Consider the following 24851-nt stretch of genomic DNA (forward strand, 5'->3'; position numbering starts at 1 on the left):
TAGCTGGTGACCTTGTGTTGAAAGCAGGGATTTAAAATCGGTCTACAATGACAAGATTAACATTCAGAACTAGTTTCATTCAAATTGAATCATATATGTGCCATCTAGCTTGTTTACAAGCTTTTTCTGGTGACTCAATCTGTGATTCAAATGAATCAATGCATTTGACCCATAATAAAAATTGTATGGGATATTGTCAGGATTAACTTTCTGAACAAGTTTCATCAAGATAGTCATAAATCTGTCTTTTAGATGTGTTAAAATGTTTTCCCAAGATTTGACCTGGTGACCTAGTTTAAGGAGGCACGTGACCAAGATTCAAACTTGGCCTAAATATTGTTCAGTTAAACATTGTGAAAATAATCAAGATTTGGTCATAAATCTGGAATTTTCAAGTATAACACGGTTTCTTAAGATATTACTTGTGACCTCGTTTAGCCACATGTGACCCACATTCGAACTCCAGATTTACCCTGTTATACATTTTAACTTACTTTCATCAAGATTGAGTTATAAAAGCTTTTTCTAAGATTTGAACTCTTGACCAAGTTTTCAGATGCAAGTAACCTCGATACAAATTCAGCCTAGACAGTGTTATCACGATTGAGTCAGTTGTGTTGTCTCTTTGGAAATAACAAAGTTTTTCTATGTTTTGAGCTTGTCACATAGTTTTTGGACGTTAACCCAGTTTTTTTACCATATTTGTCCATAACTTACCTGCTTTCATTGACTCTTTGAGCCACAATATTAGGTTTTCACACTTAAGAAACACTTCCAAACATTGGACTTGCTGTTCAGAAATCCCCTTAAGAACTTGGAATGTGGCCATCAATCTTGTGTCAAAGTCTTTCATTTTAAAGTGGTGATCAATGTGCTGAAAAAAGCCGAAATTTAGTAACATTTTGCAAGTAAGGACAATATTTCTACTTTAAATTATAAATTACGTAAGTCAGTGAATACAACTGGAATGTTCAAACATATCACGTAATAAAACTAAATGATAAGTGTTCATACTGATCACTAAATAATATCATCTCCATTTGAAATAAATGATTCCATACTTTCATGCTGTTATCAAAATACATATACCCAATTGTTTGAAAAGATGTTGAAGTCTATTTTTTGTCACTGGTGCACTGGTACTTGTCGAACGTGTAAAGTAAAATTTGCAAATGCATTTTTAACACAAAAGAGCTTTCATACACACAAAACAAGTCCCATACCACTTAATATTTCTGATGAAACTTAATCTAGTTATTGAATTATCACAGGATGTTAATTAAGATTTGAATTACTTATGTAACCATAGCAACACCAATTTTGTATGACGGACAACTGAAATAATGTGCGCTCTCACAAAATAACCCTCTATGAACAGACAAAGTTTCATCAACTTTGATTAATAACCTTTTGACGTAGAGCAGGACCAAGATTATTATGCCCCCCTTCGAAGAAGAGGGGGTATATTGCTTTGCACATGTCGGTCGGACTGTCGGTCTGTCGGTCGGTCGGTCGGTCGGTCCACCAGGTGGTTTCCGGATGATAACTCAAGAACGCTTGGGCCTAAGATTATGAAACTGCATAGGTAGATTGATCATGACTCGCAGATGACCCCTATAGATTTTGAGGTCACTAGGTCAAAGGTCAAGGTCACGGTGACCTGGAATAGTAAAATGGTTTCCGGATGATAACTCAAAAACGCATACGCCTAGGATTATGAAACTTCATAGGTAGATTGATCATGACTTGCAGATGACCCCTATTGATTTTGAGGTCACAAGGTCAAAGGTCAAGGTGACCCGAAATAGTAAAATGGTTTCCGGATGATAACTCAATAATGCATACGCCTAGGATCATGTAACTCCATCGTTAGATAGATCGTGACTCGAAGATGACACCTATTGGTTTTGAGTCACTAGGTCAAAGGTCAAGGTCACGGTGACCCGAAATAGTAAAATGGTTTCCGGATGATAACTCAAGGACGCATACGCCTAGGATCATGAAACTTCATAGGTATATTGATCATGACTCGCAGATGACCCCTATTGATTTTGAGGTCACTAGGTCAAAGGTCAAGGTCACAGTGACCCGAAATAGTAAAATGGTTTCTGGATGATAACTCAAGAACGCATACGCCTAGGATCATGAAACTCCATCGTTAGACAGATCATGACTCGCAGATGACCCCTATTAATTTTGAGGTCACTAGGTCAAAGGTCAAGGTCACGGTGACCCAAAATAGTAAAATGGTTTTTGGATGATAACTCAAGAACGCATACGCCTAGGATCATGAAACTTCATAGGTGCATTGATCATGACTCGCAGATGACCCCTATTGATTTTGAGGTCATTAGGTCAAAGATCAAGGTCACGGTGACCCGAAATAGTAAAATGGTTTTCGGATGATAACTCAAGAACGCATACGCCTAGGATCATGAAACTTCATGGGTAGATTGATCATGACTCGCAGATGAGCCCTATTGATTTTGAGGTCACTATGTCAAAGGTCAGGGTCACGTAGATCCAAAATAGTTAAATGGTTTCCGGATTATAACTCGAGAACGCTTTCGCCTAGGATCATGAAACTTCATAGGTACATTGATCATGACTCGCAGATGACCCATATTGATTTTCAGGTCACTAGGTCAAAGGTCAAGGTCACAGTGACAAAAAACGTATTCACACAATGGCTGCCACTACAACGGACAGCCCATATGGGGGCCATGCATGTTTTACAAACAGCCCTTGTTTTGTTTGTTGTATTTCTGCAATTATAACAATAACAATTTCTATCTGAAGAAAAACCTCTGAAATAATGAGCATGTTTAACATATGGCCCTGTATCCACACTCTGAGTTTTATCAACTTAAGTACTTTTTGACTTAACCCAGGATCTCGAGTCAATGTGACTAACGGACGCAAACACGAAATTATGCCTACCATTCTAACATCCCTACATCTTTCAGTGGGAAATCATTCCTAACAATAAAAAGCTCAAAAATATGTTTAAGAATTATCAACAAGGATAAACAACATAATTGTATAAATGTAGATTGTAGAACATACTTCAGATATGTTTTTGATCGCTTCAAAGTCACCTCGCAGATTGTACTTGCGCTGAACTTTTAAAAGCGCTTTAGCGCCACTGACACAGGACTGCAGTTGCATGTGCTCATGAGCTTGACGGATCCGATTGCATGCAATGTTCTCTGAAATTCCAAAGGTTGTTATTTCGGACACAAGACGTTTTTCGTCATCTCGGAAGTGATTAAACATTGAATTGAACTCGTTAAACATGATATTTCCTGTTTCCAGTTTAACTCCAAATTCTTTCCACCTGTAAAAAAGAATAAAATGTTATTGATTAAAACCTGGATTCTATTTGATGGAAATCATTTTGTGTGGTGTCCCTCAAATAGCAAATGTTGTTGTTATTGTTTTTCATAACATAAGGGCCATGATGGCCATTCAGCACTCACCTTTACAGGACAATAATTTATGAAGACTTGACCTGGTGATCTAGTTTTTATCCTGTATGGCCTTCATATTGTCTATATAAACATTCTGTCTATGTTATATCAAGACTGAGCCATAAATGATGCCTCTAGAGTGGTAACAATTTTTTTTTCACATGATGACCTAGTGTGAGGAAGCACCTGACTCAGATTCAAACTTGGCCTAGATATTGTCCACTTGATCATTCTGACAAAGTTTCATCAAATTTGAGTCTGAAATGTTGCCCCTAGAGTAGTAAGATTTTTTCTAAGATTTGACAAACTGCCGCAGTTTTTGGACATACGTGACACAGATTCAAACGTTCCAGAATCTGTCAAGATATAATCTTTGACCATGTTTCATTAAGATTGAGCCATAAATGTGGCCTATAGAGTGCCCACTAGGTTTTGTTAGATTTGATCTGATGACCAAGGATTTGACGCAGATTCAGTCAGCCAAAAAATTGCCAAGATAAACTGGCTAAGTTTTATCAAGATTGAATCCTTAATGCCTCCTCTAGAGAAGTACCAAGGTTTTTTCTAAGATATGACCTGGTGACCTAGATTTTCGACGCACGTGACAGAGATTGAAACCAGTCTGAACAATGTTAACATAATTATTCTGACAGTTTTATCAAGATTGAGTCACATGTGGTCTATTTTAGAGTGGTGTTAGGTTTCGCTTAGATCTGACCTAGTGACAGAACGTTTACAAGCAGAACGTTCTAGACAGTTTGGTCGCCATTGTTTTGATTGACTACTTTTCGCATCATATTTATGACTAGCTTCATTATCATTACTTATATTCAACAATTATTTCGAGTCAACTTTCCTTAACATTTCTATATCTACGTCGTATATATCGCTATACATAAATGTATATATTTCATCATGTTTAAGGAAATTTCTCCAATAATTATATGATTATTACACTCAAAGAATAACTAGTTGTATAATGTAATGTTCTGTATGAATAACGGTGAAAATACATGCTATCAAAGTCAATATGCAATAACCAATAGTGCACTCACAATATTAGAAAAAAACATATGTTCATATTATGATTTTTTTGTCATCAAACATGACTACGACATTTGAACATTTGTAGATTCATCAACTGAACAAAAATGCACTGAAACGTTATTTGATTTCAATCGATATAATTATGTTTTATGGGTAATCTATGTGATAATTACAACTTAGAAATATAGTTTTCACTCAGCTTTGGTAATTGGGTTAATAGTTGTTGACGTTACTATACTGGTCAGTACGAAAGGAGCCAATTCAAACGAACATTTACATCAACAAGAAAGGTTCATTAAACAATATGGCTTGTAAAGGCTTATTTATATTATCCAATTCTGCATAAGAGCATGACAATTGATGTAAAACTTGTTATGCATGTTTTCATTTTTTTAATTTAGTTACGCATCACTTTAATGATAATTCAAACCAATAATGCTTGGTAATACGACAGAGAAATGATACACTAATTATGCTTATCCCATTGCTAAAACAAGGCTTGGTCGATCGGTTGACTACGTTTAATGAGATGTAGGGAAATTGCAGTCTTTTGAACCAGAACATGCTAACGTTATCACATATTGTGCACGAATATATACTTAATAACATTTATCGTTTACCATTAACCATTTCAATAACAATTGTTACCTTTTTTCAACAGGTGTCCAAATTATTGCAACGACCTCTTCAAGAGTTGAACAGCTGTGTCCATCCTTGTTACATGCCAATTGCCACATCTTTTCAAACACAAAACTTTGTTCAAGCACTTCCAATCTTGGCAAAATGTCCAACACGACGTTTGGCACATTGAGTGCATTGATGTGGTGTTCAACTGCATGGCGTTGAGATGTGACAACTTCAGGTTTGCAATACTTGTTTAAGGGCTGACCATCAAGATGTGTCACTTCCCTAAGAACTTTGTCAATCGCATGTGTGTCAACTGGAACAAAAATACACGTCCAAATACAATTAATCACATTATAATTGTGGTGAATCTTAAACTCCCCTATGCATTTCTTCTTTTTCGAATATAGTCCACCCATATGAACTAGAGATCAGTTTGTTCGAACTGGTTGTAATCGAAGTCAATGAGTCTAAATGATATCTTGAAAGAGACAAACATTTAAGTAAAATATATCATTATATGATGTACGTAAAATTGCTTTCAAAATCAAACGTTTAATTTAAAAACCTAAAGTTATAAATCTAAAGAAAAAATGAGCCTTAACATACATAGTTCTTTTAAATGAAAACAAAAGGTAAACATGTAAAATGTGTGATGCATAATCTATTCAAACGATAATTTCGCGTTTTAGTTATGCGCAGCCAAACTGCGCACACTGGAAGAAAAATTATTCTCTACATTGGAGCGTGTTGCATAACTTAATACAATATGTATGGGAAATCTGTATCAATAATGTCAAAATCCATTCTTTTTTACGGCAAGTCGTTAATCAATGAACACTCTCAAACAAGCAGCTTATCTAAAATTGTTCTGTACAATAAAAATACATGCTTGTTCTTAGTTGAGTACCCAGTTTGGAAAAATAAAAAAAGTTTGTCTTACATTATTCTTAACAAAAAATGTGGCACGAATGTCTTTTATTTTGCACAGTTTGAAATTTGACTAGCAAATATGATGATCAAATAGCAGAATCATTATGTGTTAAAGAAACACAGATTTCTTTGCAGAGGAGTAACACAAAATTTTCTGTACGTGTGACTTTTCTGCTTTTTTTTATTATCATTTTCTTTTTATTATTATTATTATTAGTAGTAGTAGTAGTAGTAGTAGTTGTAGAAGTAGTAGTAGCGTGCTTGTTTTGTATATACATTAAGCTTCTGACTTTTGCAAAGAGAAACCCTACAAATTCAAAAACAGTCAGTGGCAAAACAAATATCGAAGGTAGAAAGACATGAAACATTACAACTTTTTCTTAACCTGACACACATGCATTCGTGCTAAAGATTAATGGTATAAATACATACTATATTTATAAAAGTGAAACTCAGTAAGTGCAAATCGCATGTAAAAACATTCGATGAAATGCAAAAATTACCTACTGGCAATAATCCGAATAAACTAATTACAGATTTGAACCTGTCACTATAGAAAACATTTGTTTAAAGACAATACCAAGGTCACAGACAGCACTACTATTTCCTTTTAGATTGATAAATCTTATTTTTCTTTGGTTAGATACATTTAAATAAATTTGATGAATCACTGTGAATTATAAAAAAAAAGCGTTATATTGTGATGGTTATTTATATTGACTTATTATTGTGATTACTTCAACATTAAATGGCTCACATTTTATTGCTTGAAAAAAGTTAGTCAGTGACCCATTCTTTTTTACACATTTGTGTTGAGTAGACATTGTTCTTCGATATCAAATCAGACAGTTTTTATTGGACATGTTTGTTTTAAATGAATGATTATGTATGAAATGTTATAACATATTGTTGAAATTGTTGGCGTTTCTTTTTTACAATACCGCTGCTAAAAATCGAGATATGATTGAAGATAATATCTTACATAATATTTAACCAGTTCATACAATAAACGTCATGTTAATACCAACATGTGAGAAACAGCATTTATGTGTGATTTTTAGTTTTGTCCGACATGTTACTATGTTTGGTGTGATTTTCAAAAAGTTCAATTACACATATGTGTGAAATCTGTCAAAACATGAAATGGGAGTTTTGTACCCCCATCGTGTATTTTACTTTTGGATTGAGCAAATTGTTTTCAAAAAGTTATAACAAAATTAACAGAAACCCGATAACAGGGAATACAACTCTAGAAACATTTAAATTGCATTAACTATAACTGTATTGTTCATCAAACGCAATCCATTACTGCACGAGGGTTACTTTATAATTGCATAATTTATGTTTTTTTAAGTTAATTGGTCGGAATTCCATGGGTAACGAAAATTAAAATATAGACATATATTACGAATGAAACAAGACGTCTTACCACTAATACCGTTACAATGGTTAACCAAAACAGACATCAATTTTGCCTGTCTCTGAAATGCTTCCAGTTCTTTCATCCGGGTTATAACTGTTTTCAAAACAAGATCTTTTATTTTCTTGTCATTTGGTCGCAGTAATTTCATCGTGTCAGCAAATACACCAGATTGTGTTTCAATCTTTTTCAGCATTCCAATTTCAACATGGCCTTCGAAGAGCGATTCCCAGTGACTTTCGCATATCTGTATGATGACGTCAAGATCTGTTCTGCAATCCGCATGTAACAGCTGGTTCTCGCTTCCTTCACCTACGTCGATTGTGATACCATAAATATACTGAATGTCTTATTACATAATACAACTAATCAATATCCTCTAAAATTTCAGTTTGACAATGAAACATTATTGTTCTTACGGATCGATGTAAATAAAATATATTCCACAGAATATAGTCTACTTACAAATTACACTTTATAATAATAATTAATGTTTTATAGCTCATTTCATACACAAACCTTTATTTCGAAGAAATAGTTGGACAGGAGGCCAGTTTAATGCCATGTTTAATACTTGAAAGGACTGCTGATCGCCATGACAACCTTCCATGTACGACGCCCAGTGCTTTTTAAAGAGAGTTGTCATCAGGTCTCGAAGTCGTTCTTTTTCAAGTCTATTCCACTTTTGATAATTGACATTGTAGCCTTCGTCGATGGCCTAATCAAACAGAAAAAAAAACAAATAACCTAAGCACGTCTATTACTGATTTACATATGGTCAAAAGCTCTTATATATGAACAGTTAATAATGTGCGGTTTCACAGTGAAAAACTCATAAAAAATGAACAGGGGTCCGGCGGAAAACTCATTCCTGTCCGTTAAACGAAGTACATTTTTTTGGAAACCTACGACATATGTGAATATTTGTGCAGATGTGTTTAAACGAATCAAGGACGCAATGTCGTTTTTTCCAACTAGAACGAGTAGCCATTGGTTCCGGGCTAACGCTAGTAATAAATGTATCGTTAAGAAAATTTAAAAAACGGATGAATAGGGGTACAACTAGAAATATTTGTAGGTTATTTTCTTTTTCCTCGTTTATATTTGAACTCTCAAATGGATTGTTTAAACAATGTGCAATTACAGCGTTGACATTAAAATCAACCTGAAAATAATGTCTGTATTTATATGTTGTGTGATAACGAGTTGACTTAATATATTACATGACCAAGCGATTAACACATGATTGAAGCGATCGACAAAGAAGGAAAAATGGAAACAGTGATGACTCTGGTCAGTGTCAGAAACACCATAAACGCCAGCGTATTAAAAAGAGATTAAAGAGTACATTAATAGCAACAAGAATAGCACACTTGATCTGGTAAACTACTACTGATAGTACGACAAGATGTTATCACTATACACCATCAAGGCCTCAGAGAGTTGCTTCCTCGGCGTTTGAGACTTCAAACCCCAGTGCAAGAGGAGAGTCAAGAGAAGAATTTAAACAGACGGAAAACATCTGCTACTTGTCAATGACCCTACTGACCAGCCACATTCTAAACCGTATATGGCATTCTACCACGATCCCTAATATGGCCCTCTGCAAAGAGTATCTGCATAGAAATATCACTACATATGCTTAGCCGCAGTTAGGAGAAAGTGGCCATCGACCAGTTCTGCTAACTCTCCGTGGCAGCACAGCAGTCATCTCTATTTTCTTCAAAAGGTGGAATAACAAGAAGTTGCTGTCTTTATAGATCTAAAGAATTCTTTCAAAAAGGTTCGGAAGGACAGGATCTTTGTGAAGCTTCTCTCTGTTTCAATGGAAATATGTACCGGCGGACAAGGCCGTACCTTCACGACCGGAGAGCCATTGTGTCGGTAAACAGCCTCTGTAGACAAAAGGTACTTCTGCGCGAAGGGGTCGCACACGGAGGAGTTGTGTTACACATCCTGTTCATACACTCATCAATAACATTGTATAATTAACTACCTTACTGAGTACAAGCAGCCCTGTACGAATATGCTCTGATGTTCTGAGCACAGAGGAGTAGCAACACCCGACATGTACCGAATTTCATTGTCTTTGGCAAGTTTTCAGGCTGGCCTTCCAATTGGTGTGTGGCCATCAACAAGGCGAAATCTTAAGCCACCATTTCTACATTCTTCACATACTTAATTCTTTCAAACTAATCCTGGAAAACACTCTGTTAAAGTAGGAAGACCAACACACTTTCTAGGCGGTAACATTCGACAAGATATTGAATTTGAAACAACATTAACAGAGAGATAAGGCAATAGCCAGAAGAAATTAAAACATCATGAAGAAGCTGTCGACACCAAAATGGGGAACCAATGATAAGATCCTCAATGCGGATTACGAAGGCACAGTGAGATCTCATTCGGAATACGGCTCCAAATCATGTAAACGATTTCCGCTTACACACTAGCAGACTCTTTACAGAGTTTTAAAGCAAGGTCATCACCTCATCACCGGTGCATTAGATCCAACTCAAGAAAAAAGGTGTAACAGACTACCGGCCACCTTCCTGACAGAAGAGCAGGTTATGCGAAGTAAATAGGCCAGGTTCTATGAGGATCACATAACGCACCGCAGCGAGAACATCCTTAATATAGACAGACTGAAACAATCTTGACATGTCTGAATATGCAAAGAAATGCTAAACAAGCATCAGGATCCGCTGCCACAGCGGATTTAGAGCCCATCACAGTTTGGACGATCTGCTCCCCCTTCGTGCGTGACAAAGCACGGAGAAACATAACCATCTAAATCCTGCACCCCCCTCACGCATCTCATCACAAAAGACGACTTCAGTGACAGGAGCATAAAAGCCCTGACGCTGGCCATGTTCGAAGAAAAGTAACACCAGGAACCAGGGATAAGGGTCTACACAGATGGGTTAGCAACATAAGAAGTCGAGAGAGAGCGAGCCTAAGCGTACGTGCAGTACGCAGACGGAAAGTGGTCATGCTGAGGCAACACCGATAGGCCGCCATTGCACAAACTACAGTACTGAGTTGAAAGTCTTCGTACATGCTGCAAACATCATTAACAGTAATGGATACTTCCAAGTGGTTATTCTAACGGATGTTGTGTCAGTCCTGGAATCAGCAGCATCCAACAAACTGCCGCACATTATAACAGCATTACAAAACATCAAGTTCTTTAGCATTTACTTCAGCGGATTAGCTTTCACTGCGAAATAACAGAAAACGATGGTAAAGGGGAAAGGAAACCAAAAGGAGATCAGAGTCATGCCAGAAGGAATTAAACCATGATAAACTGCCTGTTCATAGTTTATAAACCATAGGACGCCTACCATTACCTGTGCAGACTTGAACAGACTAACATCTTCCGACTGCGTACAGCTTATAGCGCGACTAAGCCACGACCAATAAAGTGACCCTAAGGAGAAAACGACCAAACAGCTGAATAAATTCTGCATAAATAAAAGATGACCACCTCTGAGTGAATATGTATGGCATGAACACATGAGCATTCATGAAAAGCTGTACAGGTACAGGCTCTACAGAGGATCTATGGTGTCATCGTTGACTCCCGCCTGCAATTCTAACAACCGTGCAACGCCTCAAAACACCACGTTTATATGATAGGTAAATGTGGTCGTTATAACGCTGCTGCCAAGAATGAACTTTATTTCCTACGAAAAGGACTATATGTTTATAAAATAATGCACATACACATTTGCTAGAAATAAACACAACATTTCAAATCTTTGTACCTGCTACATCATTTCCATGCCGGTCCAAACTGTATAGTTTTTAGGAATATAGTTGATCTTTAGATCTTATTACAAGCAACATATATGTGCAATATAAACAGCCTTACCGAGAATGCCACGGAAGTAAGGCATTCTTGCATAGGTTTCTTGAATTTGTCAACTTCTTCACAGTACATTTTCACGAATTCGCTTTTCATATGCGAATGATTGGAAAGCTGATTCGATGTAAATAAAATGTTAAATATTCGTTAAATTATTCTCTTTATATAACAAAGGCAACTAATAGATATTAAGAACAAGAACCAGATCTTAGCAAACCCCCAAAGAACAATACAATAACCAACATTGAACCCATTAAAATTTGAGAAAAAAATCACAGCTTTACAACATAATAAGGCAACTTGTTTTTCAATTGTATCTAATTTTATTGATCATTATCCAAAACGAAAAGTGTTATATATATATTACGATCAGTCTTAATGTCTTGAAGGCGATGAAAATAACACCACAAATATTTACCGTTTTATATAGGTTCCTGTTCATGAAATATCACTCATACGGTAAATGTTGTAATCAATTAATTAATGCTACATACGCAGAATGATGTTCATTCAAAATATAAAGTTTAACCCGAAGGTTTGTTTTTTTATGAAGTATACAAATATGCAATGAGTCGCACATTTCGCAGAATAACTCCTGACCTACAATAGTTAACCGACCGAGCAGTATATGGATAGTTAAAATGTGTTAGCTAAAAGTTAACAATCATCTCAAATATAGCTTATATGTTTGAAGGAAACATCGGAACTAACACGAACATAATTATTTGTCTACCTCATACATCAACTGCCTATGGAGCGCGGAGTCTAACTGAGTGTGCCACTGCTTGAAAAATCCAAATCCCGTAGACTGCTCAAAGTATGCATAATTCCAAATCTACAAAAACATATAAGTCTCTAACGCAAAACAGTCATCATATTTAAAATATATTTTTAATTTTAAAGTTATATTTGTATAAATATGGTTTTGCATCTTTTTATTATAACACTTTATTGTATGATCTTGTAATAAACACGATTAAATTTGGCAATGGTCCGAAAGTAACCGTATGTTCATGATATTTTCGTACATACCCTGAATTTGTGTTTATAGTAAAAACATGTCGTTGATATCAGTTTCTATACGCTAAAAGCTAACGCTCCTTCGACACATCATTTGACGTCATTGGAAATGAGAGCACTTGGCGTGAATTAAATCGTTAAAAAGAAAACATCATGCGCGCATGACTGCAGAACAAGTTTACCGATATAAAGGATGGCATATAATTAAACGTTTTATTTATTAGAAAAGCAACAAATATGGTTTGGTATTTATTAGCAGAAACACTAAAAACGGCTGTGCCTCCGTCAATATACCTTTCTACCGGTGAATATCACACCATATTCAATGGTCTTTTGTCGGTAATTGTATATCAAAGAACGAAACTTAAAATAAAGTTATTACGTTTAAATATGTTCGCATGCTCGTGGACCAGGAAGTTGAGTTGTAATATTGTAGCCATTGAATAACGTTTCCCACAACAACATTAACGTGCACTTCATAATTCGGCTGGTTGACTTTAAGTTCTCTCTGATCCGGCAATTCCATTTTACGTGCATGCCAGGATATGCAGTGAATAAACATTTGTGCCCATGGTAAAAATTTTAAAACCCTGTTTGATGAATACATTCTGTCGACTGCTTCATTGCAAATCTTGTAAGCCATCGACAACGTGGCTAGGGACCTGAAATAAGCCATTAAATCTTAAAAGTATGTATCAGAAAAGCGATCAGTTTTAAGTCCGTAACTGGGCGTGTGAACTTTTTTTGAAATTCGTACGTATGTTTGATATCAACATCTTAAATAACATGAGATGTATCTTTTACAGCTTGATTCGCAATAAAATCCATGTAGACTGTAGTGTATAATGTAAACAATCGAGATACACATTGGAACTTAATGACGATTATTTAGCGCACGTTTATTTCGACTCAACTTGGTAAGACCATGCTCTATGTTAAAATTGTGGATTATTTAATATCAAACAATTAACTAGAACAAGACATGTTTGTAAAAACGATCCTCACCAACTACCCCAAACAAGAACAAACAATTAGCACAGCTTTATTACGATGTCATCCCCTCAAGTTACCAAATGCAAGCAATTGCGTTCAATATATGGTTAGATAAACATGCTTGAACAATGGTTTTCACAAACGCTTTATGTACGGGAATTAAATTGTAGTTTTTGAACGCATTTAATGGTAGCAGTACCGAACTATAACCAAAGGGTCATACAGTTTTTATTGATTTAATTTCTAGTTAAATGTGTATGTATTATGAATATTAACAGAACTCAAAATGACTACTATACTTAAATAATATTCATGTTACACCCCACACCCTGTGACAATGGCATTTGACCTAATGACCTCAAAATCGATAGGCGTCGTCCTCTTTAGGGTCCGCCTAGAAACCGGGAGGTCAATGGTTCGATCCCCACTTTCGGAGCGTTCTTTCGATCACCCAAAATGATACCTTGTTCTGGTTCTACCCAGAAAACGGACTCGAGAGCGTTTCATAATATGCCTTATGCATTCGTCGCAATCGAGCTAAAATAAAAAGATTTAAACTAAGGAATCCGTATACCAATTAGGCATGGTTGTTTGATTATGCGTTCTGCGAAAACGCATGATCCGACCGATCGACCGACCAACCTACCTACCGACCGACAGACAGACAGACAGGTGCAAAGATACATACCCCCGATCTCCGAACGGGGGCACAATACATCTAGTGTATATTATACATTTCTCAGTCGTTTTATATAATAAATAACGTGAACGTTTTATGCGGAACGAGAGTAAAATATCTTTCTTTAGATCATGAGCGTACGGAGAGATCCACAAAATGCAGTAAAGTATCATGCTTTGTCGGGCGTCTGCGAATAATGTCTATAATCCGTTTAAAACAGCGACATTACATTTACCATCCAATTATATCAAATGCATATCTATCGATATACGAATGTGGATGAAGGGAAATGTCTCATCAAAGAGGCGCGGTTTTTACTTATAGTGTGGTTTTAATTTACTTTTAATTGATTAATAAAACCGTTAATATATTTAAGCTCGTGCAAAATCGTATTAGCCAGAGTTCAGAGCAAATGCATGTTTGTGTTTTAGGGTACAAACATACAGGGACTGCAACGATTAACAAATGTCGATTGAAACGGTGTCTTTGAAACTGCATGTAATTGCACGGCTAAATGATATAAATGAATTGTATTATAAATCAATATCATGAATGCCTTCATTTGTCAATTTCATTTAATCAATATCATAACAAACGCAGAACGCAGACATTTTAAACAAAGTCAGCGTTCCTCCATTCACATATTACGTACACAAATATTTGCCAACTTACATATCGGAACCCACGTCGTCCTTAATAATCCGTTGAACCAAACCCTCGAGGCACTTAAGCACTGCCTTTAAAATAATATAATAGTAAAAATTATCTTTCATACAAATTCAACATGCCGATTACCAACTTGCCGTTACTTTACTGATAATAGATTTCCAGTGTATTTTTTAATATGTATATATCCAGGAAACATACTCAATAATTCCCAAAACAAAACATCTTTTCGAGACAAAGAACTTTATTAATGTGTATGTTTAGCCGGCTGTAATCGATTTATATTTAGGGATCACCCAAACAGTCCAAACACTTTATATGAATGATCTGGAATTTGAAATTGTTACTAGATATAGTAGGCAAACGGACGCAGAGAAGGATCTAAAAGTCGTCTTACTTTGGAGACATTAATGATTAGACAATCTAAGAATCGTGTCATTTTAAAGTCTGTGTCATTCCGACAAATCAGTTACAAATATAATACATGTATCTGAAGAAACAATGCTAACGAGGGACTTAAATTGACCGCGCATCTTATCCATCCCTTAAATGTGTGCTCATGTGTGCAAATACACAAATAACCTATTTTAACCTACCCCGGTACATAGTTACATAAACTGTGAACTCAATAATATTATGCTAAAGAATCACCAATTTTAAAAAAAAGGTACAGTATTGGAATGCCCAATTTATATGAACACATATTATAGTTAAAATCTTTACATTATTTAGCAATCAATCATCAAAAATAGTTTTTAATAGCCGAAGAACTATGAAAACTATAAATAGGTTTGTTATACCTGTTCTGTGTCATCGGCTACGTCCACTAAACAATAATTGGAGCCGGAATAAAATTGATTAATTGTATGACGGGACCAGTAAAGCAATGATGCAGCCAGCACTTCCACAGGGAACTGAGGATACGGGTCGTGTATTATCTCGAACAATTCGGTAGGGTGCAATGCGGCTATGATACTTCGTGACAAATAAAAGTCCATGTCAAATAAAGGATGCATCTGCTGCAGTAAAGTATCAAGTGGTCTGAAATAATTCAAATATATTTATTAAAAACAAGTTCGAATCAACCCTTTACATTTCTCTATGCAAGTAGGTAACAAAATGATCGTTGCTATCAAAAAAGGCACCTGAATATGGTTAATCAATTAGCAGCTTCAATAACTAATGTTTACTCTTCATAGATATTACAAATAAACTATTATATCACTATCTTACACAATCCATTTGTTAGCATTTTTCCAAAATGCTTGAACCGTGTCTTTTATTGGAACAATACCCCACCAATGGGGAACACCTGCTGCATGTTCTAAATTTTCTTCAGGCTGATCATACGGTTGACACAAACCCATTGTGAAATGAAGTAGTGGCAAGCAAAACATCCAAGAAGGATCCTTGTAGTACATTGTTGAACATTTAACAACGTACACCAAGCCATTTATCATTTTTCTGAAATCAAGAATGTAAATGCATAATTATATGGACTTGTTCAGTTAAATGATATTAATTTGTTACCTTTTTTATGTCGATGTTTACATGTAAAAGACAGTTGTTGACATTCTTTTTCGAAAATGGAAATGGTCGTGTTATTCATGATTTTTGTATTAAAAAATAAGTCATTTTGTATCATCAAACGTTTGAAATAGAGGTTCGGCTGAAATATACTAGTGTACTTTTTAATCGCAAACAATATGAACACAATGGCTAACACATACTCATTTTGGAAAGATGTTTTCAACTCCAATAATTCATGGCATGTCTTTTTATGTGGATCTGGATTCACATGCATGCATCTACAAATGAGCTGCCAATGTTCATGCGACAAAACAACTTGCAATCTGTGACAGACGATTGCTATAACCATTGCGTGTGTAACCCGTTGTCCATGAGTAGGGTTTTTCTGCAAACTTTTCAATATTGGGTCGAACAGAACATCTGCAATCTGAAGAATTTGAAAAGCATATGACAAGTTTAGCAAAAAGCACATTTGATCCAGAATATTTGTACACAGAGTAAATCACTTTTCTAAAGCACATAAAATGTGCATTCATATATCTTCGAATGACATTAGCGAGTTTGAAAACAATCATAGTGTGATAATGATTGACAAAAACACATTGAATTCTGTTAAGTTAACCAATTTGGAAATTATAATTGATGGTTTCCATACACAATATTTATGTTCAGGCCTTTAAAGTAACTCGGGTAAGTCAACTTGTTCGCTCTGAGCGCATATTGGTGCATATACTCAATTCGCACCAAATGCTTTCAAAAATAAACGTGATTTAAATGTATTTCATTTCTTTCAAATTGCATTGAGCCGGTTCCATTTAGGCATGAATGTAATTATTTTGATGGATTTGGGTCTTTGAACAAGAAGCGATAATATAGTTTTATAAGAAACTCCTACCTCTGTTTAAAAAGTGTAATTTATTACATTACCTGTTTGAGAAAACGTTGATCATTGTCAAATAAGTTCGCATCATACCGATAAACCTTCCGTAAACCCCCAATAATAGCATCAAGGCTCTCGAGTGATTCTCGAAAAGTTTCTGATAACGAGTTCATATCTGCTTCTGGTCTGAACCAAAGGGGCGCAAACGCACTAACAAAAAGCTTCAGATGCTTTTCACAGGTTTTCTTCACTTTGTCTCGAAGGAAGTCCCAAAACTTTTTCAAAAGGCCTTTGTCGTTTGCTTTAATTACCATGCCATCATATTGGTGCCAGGTTTGTACTGAAAGCAAAAGGCTTACCAATATAACGCTTCACCATTGTTGTCGGATTAATAACTAAACATACTGATAATATAATGAAATAATCGTTATGTGGCAATATTGGAAAATTATGTTGTTGTTGTTATTAGTATGTTTTTAATGGCAATATCTACACACTAAATGTAGTTCGAAATTTGAATAATAACAGCGCATAACATGCAGTTTAAAGCACTAATTAAAGAAAAAACATGTCTTGCGATGGCGGGTATCCAGTCATTTCACTACATGAACAGATCTGGATATGTGAATTACTGACTGCCTATTAACAGTTCGTTAAAACCATCATTATGTCTTTAAATAATATTCAAAAAAAGATGTGCAATAGTTTTATGTACAACTTTCGATTCTTTAATACACTTTGTTACAATTGTGATCAGTCGACCTCATTTAAAATTCAAGACAGATGCGACGTTCTTTGGCACAATTGTTCATGTTTTGCAGCTGTCAGGATTTTAAAAGGTTTTAAAAGATTCTAATGAAGTAATCTTTAGAACTTTCTGCTGTCCCAGGAATTGTTATTTTATAATTATTTATTTAAAGTTTACGACAGAACTCGTCCGAAACAAACACAACATTATTGAGTGAAATACAATATATGTTTTCCGGTTTTAAGCTGTATTGCATTGCTATGCTTTGCATTGACCTTTGCAGGGCGATGATCCCTGTTTTGATCAGTGTATGTTATACTTGTTTATCCGTTATAATACTAGAACAAGAATTTATATACTGATACATGTATAATATTAGTGCTAGCTATAACAGCGAACCATCCCGATGTCTGTTGAGAAAAAATTTGTTTTTAGTTTTTTGTCTTGACCTACCTGGCATATGGTTGTTTTTCTTTATGTTAGCCACACACTAAAATGCACAACACTTATCGTTTTATCTAGACAAGATTTTAAAAATAAACGAGACTAGAACAAATTTGCTTATCTTGAACATATGCTTGAAATATATGCATATACATGTTTATAAACATACATAACAGAGTACCTTGCTGTCCGTTTGGCAGAACGACTTTTCTGTTATCTGCTTTATTCATTGTTCTATGAATGAAATAATCTTCAAACACGACATTTGTTTCACTCAAAACAATACAATATTTGTATTGGACTCCCTTAGTCAAATTGCTTTTGTGAATCTGTCGCACGTATGTATATTCAACAAACTTTCCAAATTCTCTGAAGAAACACAATAGCAATTATACACATCAATTTCAATAAAATAACATACGCTGGATTTTGCTGAAACTGTTCACAATATGAAAGCTATTTTATTGTTGATGACAAGTTTTACAAGTGCGATCTCCTCGATAATCCACTCTTAATAAATTTACGTTTAATGGCTTTGTGTAAGTAGACACTGATAGCTAGTAACACATTTTAACGCTTTGCATCTACATTTTATAAATTTACTCGTGGTGAAGCTGCAAAATAGTATATGTTGAAAGTAGATCAAATTCGTGTGTAATACTTTAGACTAAGTGTCGGCTGTATGGTTACCTTCCTTTATTAGCTTCCTGTGTATTAGTCTTCCATTCATCTAAATCAAATACCAAAACCACTTTCCCTCCATTTGCCAGCATCTTCTTAGCAACCAGAGCGTGAAAAATAACTGTGACCATGTCCCTGTAAACAATTCAAACCAATGGAACATCGTACATCTTAAGTAAAACGTTTTACACCTAACTGACTCGAACATACAATATATCAGAATGTCAGAGTACATAATCGATCGGCCATGTCTATAATATTTAAATTCAGAAACGAAAATATACATACAGCTTCACAGCGCACAGAAACACTTTTGAAAAACGAAATAAGCAAGACCTGTGTTTGTATAATAAAATGCTCCCTAATGTGGTTTAAAGAGGCGCAGCAGCTTATTTAGAGAAAATTGTCAAGTCCAAGGCCCATATCTTCGTAAAAAATCAATGTACCGGAACGAAACGCAAACATAATCTTCAAGTCATGTAGGTTGACTCTTATACCAAACAGCAACTTAAAGAACAAGCGTTTCGTTAAAAAAAACTCCGGAAACGGTTATTATTGAGAAAATTTCTAAGTGCAGGGCCCATAACGTCCCCAAATTTTTATGGACTGGAACAAAACTCACTCTCCATCTGTAAGTCATGTAGGTAGACTCACAAACCAAATATCAGGGCAATAAATTGAAGCTTTAAGGACAGTGCAACTGCTATAAGCCACGATACCGGGTGCATACAAAATCAAAATTAAATATTTTACTTGGGTTGTGTTATACCGACTTTCAAGTCGATGAATTCGTATTCATGCAGTGTCAATTAACTTTGTACACGTGTGGTGAACGAGAGTATTGTGCGTTGAAAGGCAATAGCTACTGTAAACTTGCAATTGAGTTCCAACAGAAATGTATACAATTAAGTGATTTGGTTTAGTTTCACGTTTGGTGAACGGGAGTACTATTCGTTTAAAAGCAATGATTATTGTAAACTTGCATTCAAATTCCTATAGAAATGTTTGCATAATCAGTGATTTGGGTAATTGTTCTTTGCAACTATAACTGCTCAGTCCACGGATGTTCAGAGCAACATGCCTACTTTGTACTGCTTCATATTCAATAAACGTAAAGAGAACGATCATGTATGTTTTCACCAAATATAAATACCTCGAGTTATCTGCTGGCAGCGTCGGCTGTTGAGTCTTCTAGAGAAGAAAGGAACAACTGGCATGAATTTATTTTTTTTTAAATATCAGCAGGTCAACTAGCTTAAAATTGAATTTTTATATTCATAAATATCGGTGTGTTTTGTTGTTGTTGTTGTTATTGTCTTTAAATTAAAATGTGTATGCAAAACAAATTTCAAAATATTGACCGCAAATATTTAATTTACAGTTTAGTGTCAGTTTAAGAATGGAAACAAGTGAAGAAATATGAACATAAAATGTGTTATTAGTTATGTGTGATCATAGTGTTGTTGTTTTTTTCATTTTGTGGAGTACTTGTATGCAGACTTGGCTACATGGTTGATGTGAATTACTCACAATCGAGCTAATTCAGATATATTTACCATATCAACGCATTCTTGTGATTGGTTCTTCCGAGTTTTATTATTGTCCGTCATACTTTTTTGTTCAGAACTGCCAGAAGTTGTTTTCTTGGTTTGCACAGAATAGTTCACATTTGCAATGTTTGTGTTTTGAGTTGCTGAATGAGCATGTGTTGAAGTCTGTGTAAGTTTTTTCTCATTTTCAATGAACAACAAAGCGACACTTTTTAGTTCAGTTTGGACTTCCCCTGTATCATCATCAGTACTTGTTTTTCCTGCCAATGTAGCGTCTTTCTCCATCCCAAAAACCTTCTTTGGAACAGTTTTATTTTGTGAAGAGTCATTTGATGTAGAATCTTTAGGTTGATAATCATCTTTTCCTTCCTTAACGTGGTGTGTTTGTTCCTGTTTAGCACGCAATTGTTCGGATTTTTTCTCATGTTTAAGTCGTCTCTTTGCTTTTGAGCCCGCTGGGTTATTTGTGTGTTTCCTAATTCTTGTTCGTTTTCCTTTTACAATAGATTTTGTATCGTGTTGGCTGTTTTTATCAATAACTTGTTCCTCATTCTCATCAAAATCCGAACCAGACTCATCATCATCCGAATTAATACTCTCACTTCGTTCAGACATAACACTAGCAGCAGTTTCATCATCTAAGTTTAACTGTTGCTTGTCATCTGCGCGATCAAGTACAATATTGTCGTTATCACTCCTGCTTTTTGAAACATAAGATTGGTAGGAAGGATCCATGGTATTATCAAATGTTCCCATTTGTGATGTCTTTGATGTATTTTCATCATTTCCTGAAGCTGAATGATAAAATCGTGGGCGGTCATAATTCATTTAAAAATGAATTTAGCCTGAACACATGCTTATAATCCAATAAAGTATTTTCATACATGACCCATTTCCCTACTCGGTAAATTATTATTGCAACCAATGACAAAACACATGCGCTAGACTATGTATTTCTTAGCATGTCCAACATAAAGAGACATTTGCAATCATAATATAATAAAATACTTCGGAATTTAAGTCCAAATAATCAAATACATCGATCCAGATGGATTGCGCCTTATGTTTTCATATCCGTACAGTAAAAACATAATAATATTGCGATTGCAAGATGTCTCTCCAAAATTAGTATTGATTGTTCTAGATTGTGCATCGCAATCAGATAAACTCTATACGTCTGGATTATTTTAAAATGCATGACGAGGAAAATAAGGACACGTTGTCAACTTTTGCCTTTGACTTCTAATAGAAGCTTTCAAATCTGACTTAGAGGCCCGATGTCTAAATGATACATTCACTCTTATTGCATCAAACATCTGGGCCAAGTTACATACTTGTTCATCAATTGTCTGCAGTGTTAAAGGGGCATTTTCACGTTTTGGTAAATTGACAAAATTAAAAGAAGTTGTTTCAGATTCGCAAATTTTCGTTTTAATTATGATATTTGTGAGGAAACAGTAATACTGAACATTTACCATGCTCTAAAATAGACATGATATGCATCTTTTGACTATTTAAAAACCAGAAAATTATAAAGCGTTGCAACGCGAAACGATTGAATAATTTGGAGAGTTTTGTTGACGTTTTATTTTGTGAAACTACAAGGATTTCCTGTATGAAGTATAAAATACATCCTTCATTGTATTAGTACTGATGGCCGAGTGGTCTAAGAGGTGAACTTTTACTCGAGGAGTCCAGGGGTCAGTGGTTCGAAACCTGTTGAGGGTTACTTTTTTTATTCTTGATTTTTTTACTGGAGCTTTTTAGATCTTATGTTTACATTTATTAATATAAAGCATTTAATGACAAACTTCAATACATGCCCAAATCTGTGAAAAGGCCCCTTTAAAACCTATGGGCAACTATTTTGGAAAAGAAAAGACGGTCAGCATAGAACATTTGAACAAATCGACCTGTCAATTAATATATCCTATTTAGATGTTGGTCATGCTTATAAATGAACAACGTTTTTGCTTACCGAAGTCAGTAACACTGTCAGTATTTACTTCAGTTTCAATCTTGTAGGAATTTTCATCTTTGATTTCTGAAGTTGGTGGCTGTAAAGAGGGTGCAGCATTACCCGATGCTAACGAGATTGATCGTAGAATGGGATACTTTCCGTAACCTCTCAAGTTTGTTTTTTGTTCTTGAACATCTGCCTTATCGTCAATAATCTTTACAGGATTGTCCGATATAGCAACAAGCTTGCTAATGTCATTCTGTATCTGATTTTCTATAATGGTATCACTCTTTTCCACCTGAATAACCTCTGGTTCAGGTCCATCATGACGCGTACTTGTTGTACTTTGCAGGGGTTCTTCTGATTTATTCTCCAAATGTTCTTCTGGATTACTCTCCAAAAAAGATGTTTGAGGTTGATCCTCCTGAGCATCAGACGTTTCCTTACTTTGAGCCATAGCAGAATTTTTATTAACTGATATGTCATCATCGCCACTGTTTGGTTCTGTGTGCGTGATTGTTATCGATACAGAGTCCCCTTCGCCTGTTGATAAACAACAATTATAGGGAAACGGATGACATACACAAGAAGTTCATATAAACCAGTATCGATCTGTTTTTCTTAGCCCTTGTGAAAGGATTATTGTTTGATACAGATTCATGACAAGAAGTGTAATAAGTACAGCTAAATGTATTTACACAGTATGAATTAAAATTTCAATAAACTCAACTCGATTTTAATAAACTTGAATGCTAGTTTTTAAAAATATCCCACCTGTTATGGATGCACATTTTACGTGGGAACTTCCAAATACTTGTGCAATAATATGTATATCCAATGAAATGTGCTTATCAATGCGATAAAAAGTAACGATTAAGTTAAACTCAATTAACAGTTTCCCATTCTGATTGATCTGTAATAACTGGTCATGTCAGTTGGAAAAATAGTATCTATAAAATAACTTTGGCGGCGTGTTTGTTTGGTATGGAACTACATGAAGCCATGCAAAAAAGTAACGCAGTTTGGTTTTAAACACACAATTGGGCAACCAAAGTGTTGTGCATAATTACACTTTTTATTACATTGAATATGGATGCTGAAAAAATATATGTGTTACCTGTTGACTCGGTTTCTAAGCACACCTTGCACATCCTCTCGGTAACAGGACATTCTGCGCCACATTGTTGGCAACTCCCAATAATAAACTCGTTTGGGTCAACTTTTCTGCCACAGTTAAAACAGAACTTTTGAATCGATTTGATAGCTGCGTCGCATGGTTTACCATCGCCATCTTTTCCAGTACAGTTTATAAGCTCTGTTTTTCTTGGCTCAAATTGTGTTCCACATTCGATGCAGAATTTCCCCTCACTTTGCACCGTCCCACAGTCGGCATTTGGGCACTTCATAGCTGCTGTTTGTTACATCTCAGACTGAAATACGATAAATAAAACATTACATTCGACTGCAAGTGCAATTTAAATGGTAGTATACTAGTAATCAACATTTTATCCTACAGCTTAATGATTTTATATAGCAAATAACGACCGTTGAATAAAGATAAGGTTTTATTCAACAGGTTGCCTTCATCCAACGGCAAGTACATGTACATAGGGACTACTTTTTTGCTTTTCACCTCTCAGTCTGGCTAAAGGTCAAACGCAGTGAAGACTTTTAGACGATTAAGAAGTAAGTAGTTAAAATGTATCGAGATATTTTATTTGTTCTTAAATTAAGATTTAAATATAAATTAAATGCTTTATTTTCAAATCAATATACCGTATATAAATAAAATCAATTCAAATGCAGCGTTTCTTTAAATTAGTTAAGCTAAAAAGAAAAAATCATGAACCAAACGAGGAACTGAACTAGTGTTTCCCAGACATGGTAACCAGACACTCTTACTGCGACGCTAAAAAGCTTACACAATTCCTAATATTTTAGAAAAGAGCTTATTTTACTACACAGATAGACCTAATGACATAATGTCTGCATTTGGTACGAGTGTGTGTGTTACAATGTGAATAAACGTGTTGGAATATATTACTTGAATGAATCCGGTGAGACTGAATTTTCGATTTCTGTAAATGTCGAATGTATTCCAATAACGCGATGTATTGTTAAACAATTGACGGATTTAGAAAAGTGTCAGTGAATTGTTCTTTAACTTTTCGAAGGAAAGCGATGTTGACTAAAAAGAGTAATTTCTTTCATGAATAAGTCGTTTTTTGTCAGTCGATCGAAGAATGTCTATCCACAAAGAATTGCCTGCTTACTCCAAGTGCTTTCAAATGGAAAAGATTGATGGCGATGAAGGATGCATTTTAAAGGGTGTGCAGAA

At 35.2% G+C, this 24851-nt stretch overlaps 1 protein-coding gene across 10 annotated transcripts in view; it reads right to left on the reverse strand.

Annotated features, from left to right (window-relative positions):
- LOC127851335 (E3 ubiquitin-protein ligase RNF213-like) overlaps positions 1 to 24851 on the reverse strand; it is a 173717-nt gene that overhangs the window by 57995 nt on the left and 90871 nt on the right. For 3 of the 10 annotated variants that reach the window (XM_052385048.1, XM_052385046.1, XM_052385049.1), the window contains exons 2-20: positions 23631 to 23943; positions 22532 to 23056; positions 20560 to 21347; positions 20157 to 20194; positions 19013 to 19138; positions 18504 to 18691; positions 17178 to 17470; positions 16451 to 16677; positions 15954 to 16184; positions 15521 to 15761; positions 14727 to 14791; positions 12765 to 13044; positions 12096 to 12197; positions 11369 to 11476; positions 8014 to 8212; positions 7504 to 7806; positions 5166 to 5457; positions 3067 to 3337; positions 718 to 874 (exon numbers count right to left, since the gene is read on the reverse strand). In XM_052385048.1, the coding sequence (XP_052241008.1) occupies positions 718 to 874; positions 3067 to 3337; positions 5166 to 5457; positions 7504 to 7806; positions 8014 to 8212; positions 11369 to 11476; positions 12096 to 12197; positions 12765 to 13044; positions 14727 to 14791; positions 15521 to 15761; positions 15954 to 16184; positions 16451 to 16677; positions 17178 to 17470; positions 18504 to 18691; positions 19013 to 19138; positions 20157 to 20194; positions 20560 to 21347; positions 22532 to 23056; positions 23631 to 23919 (4723 nt within the window). In that variant the 5' untranslated portion in view covers positions 23920 to 23943. Of the gene's footprint in view, positions 1 to 717; positions 875 to 3066; positions 3338 to 5165; positions 5458 to 7503; positions 7807 to 8013; positions 8213 to 11368; positions 11477 to 12095; positions 12198 to 12676; positions 13045 to 14726; positions 14792 to 15520; positions 15762 to 15953; positions 16185 to 16450; positions 16678 to 17177; positions 17471 to 18503; positions 18692 to 19012; positions 19139 to 20156; positions 20195 to 20559; positions 21348 to 22531; positions 23057 to 23630; positions 23944 to 24851 lie in introns of those variants that run through there. The other 7 variants (XM_052385052.1, XM_052385056.1, XM_052385053.1 and 4 more) reach the window with 6 other exon arrangements.

The sequence above is a fragment of the Dreissena polymorpha genome, chromosome 11 (genome assembly GCF_020536995.1).
Source record: "Dreissena polymorpha isolate Duluth1 chromosome 11, UMN_Dpol_1.0, whole genome shotgun sequence".
Classification (NCBI taxonomy): domain Eukaryota; kingdom Metazoa; phylum Mollusca; class Bivalvia; order Myida; family Dreissenidae; genus Dreissena; species Dreissena polymorpha.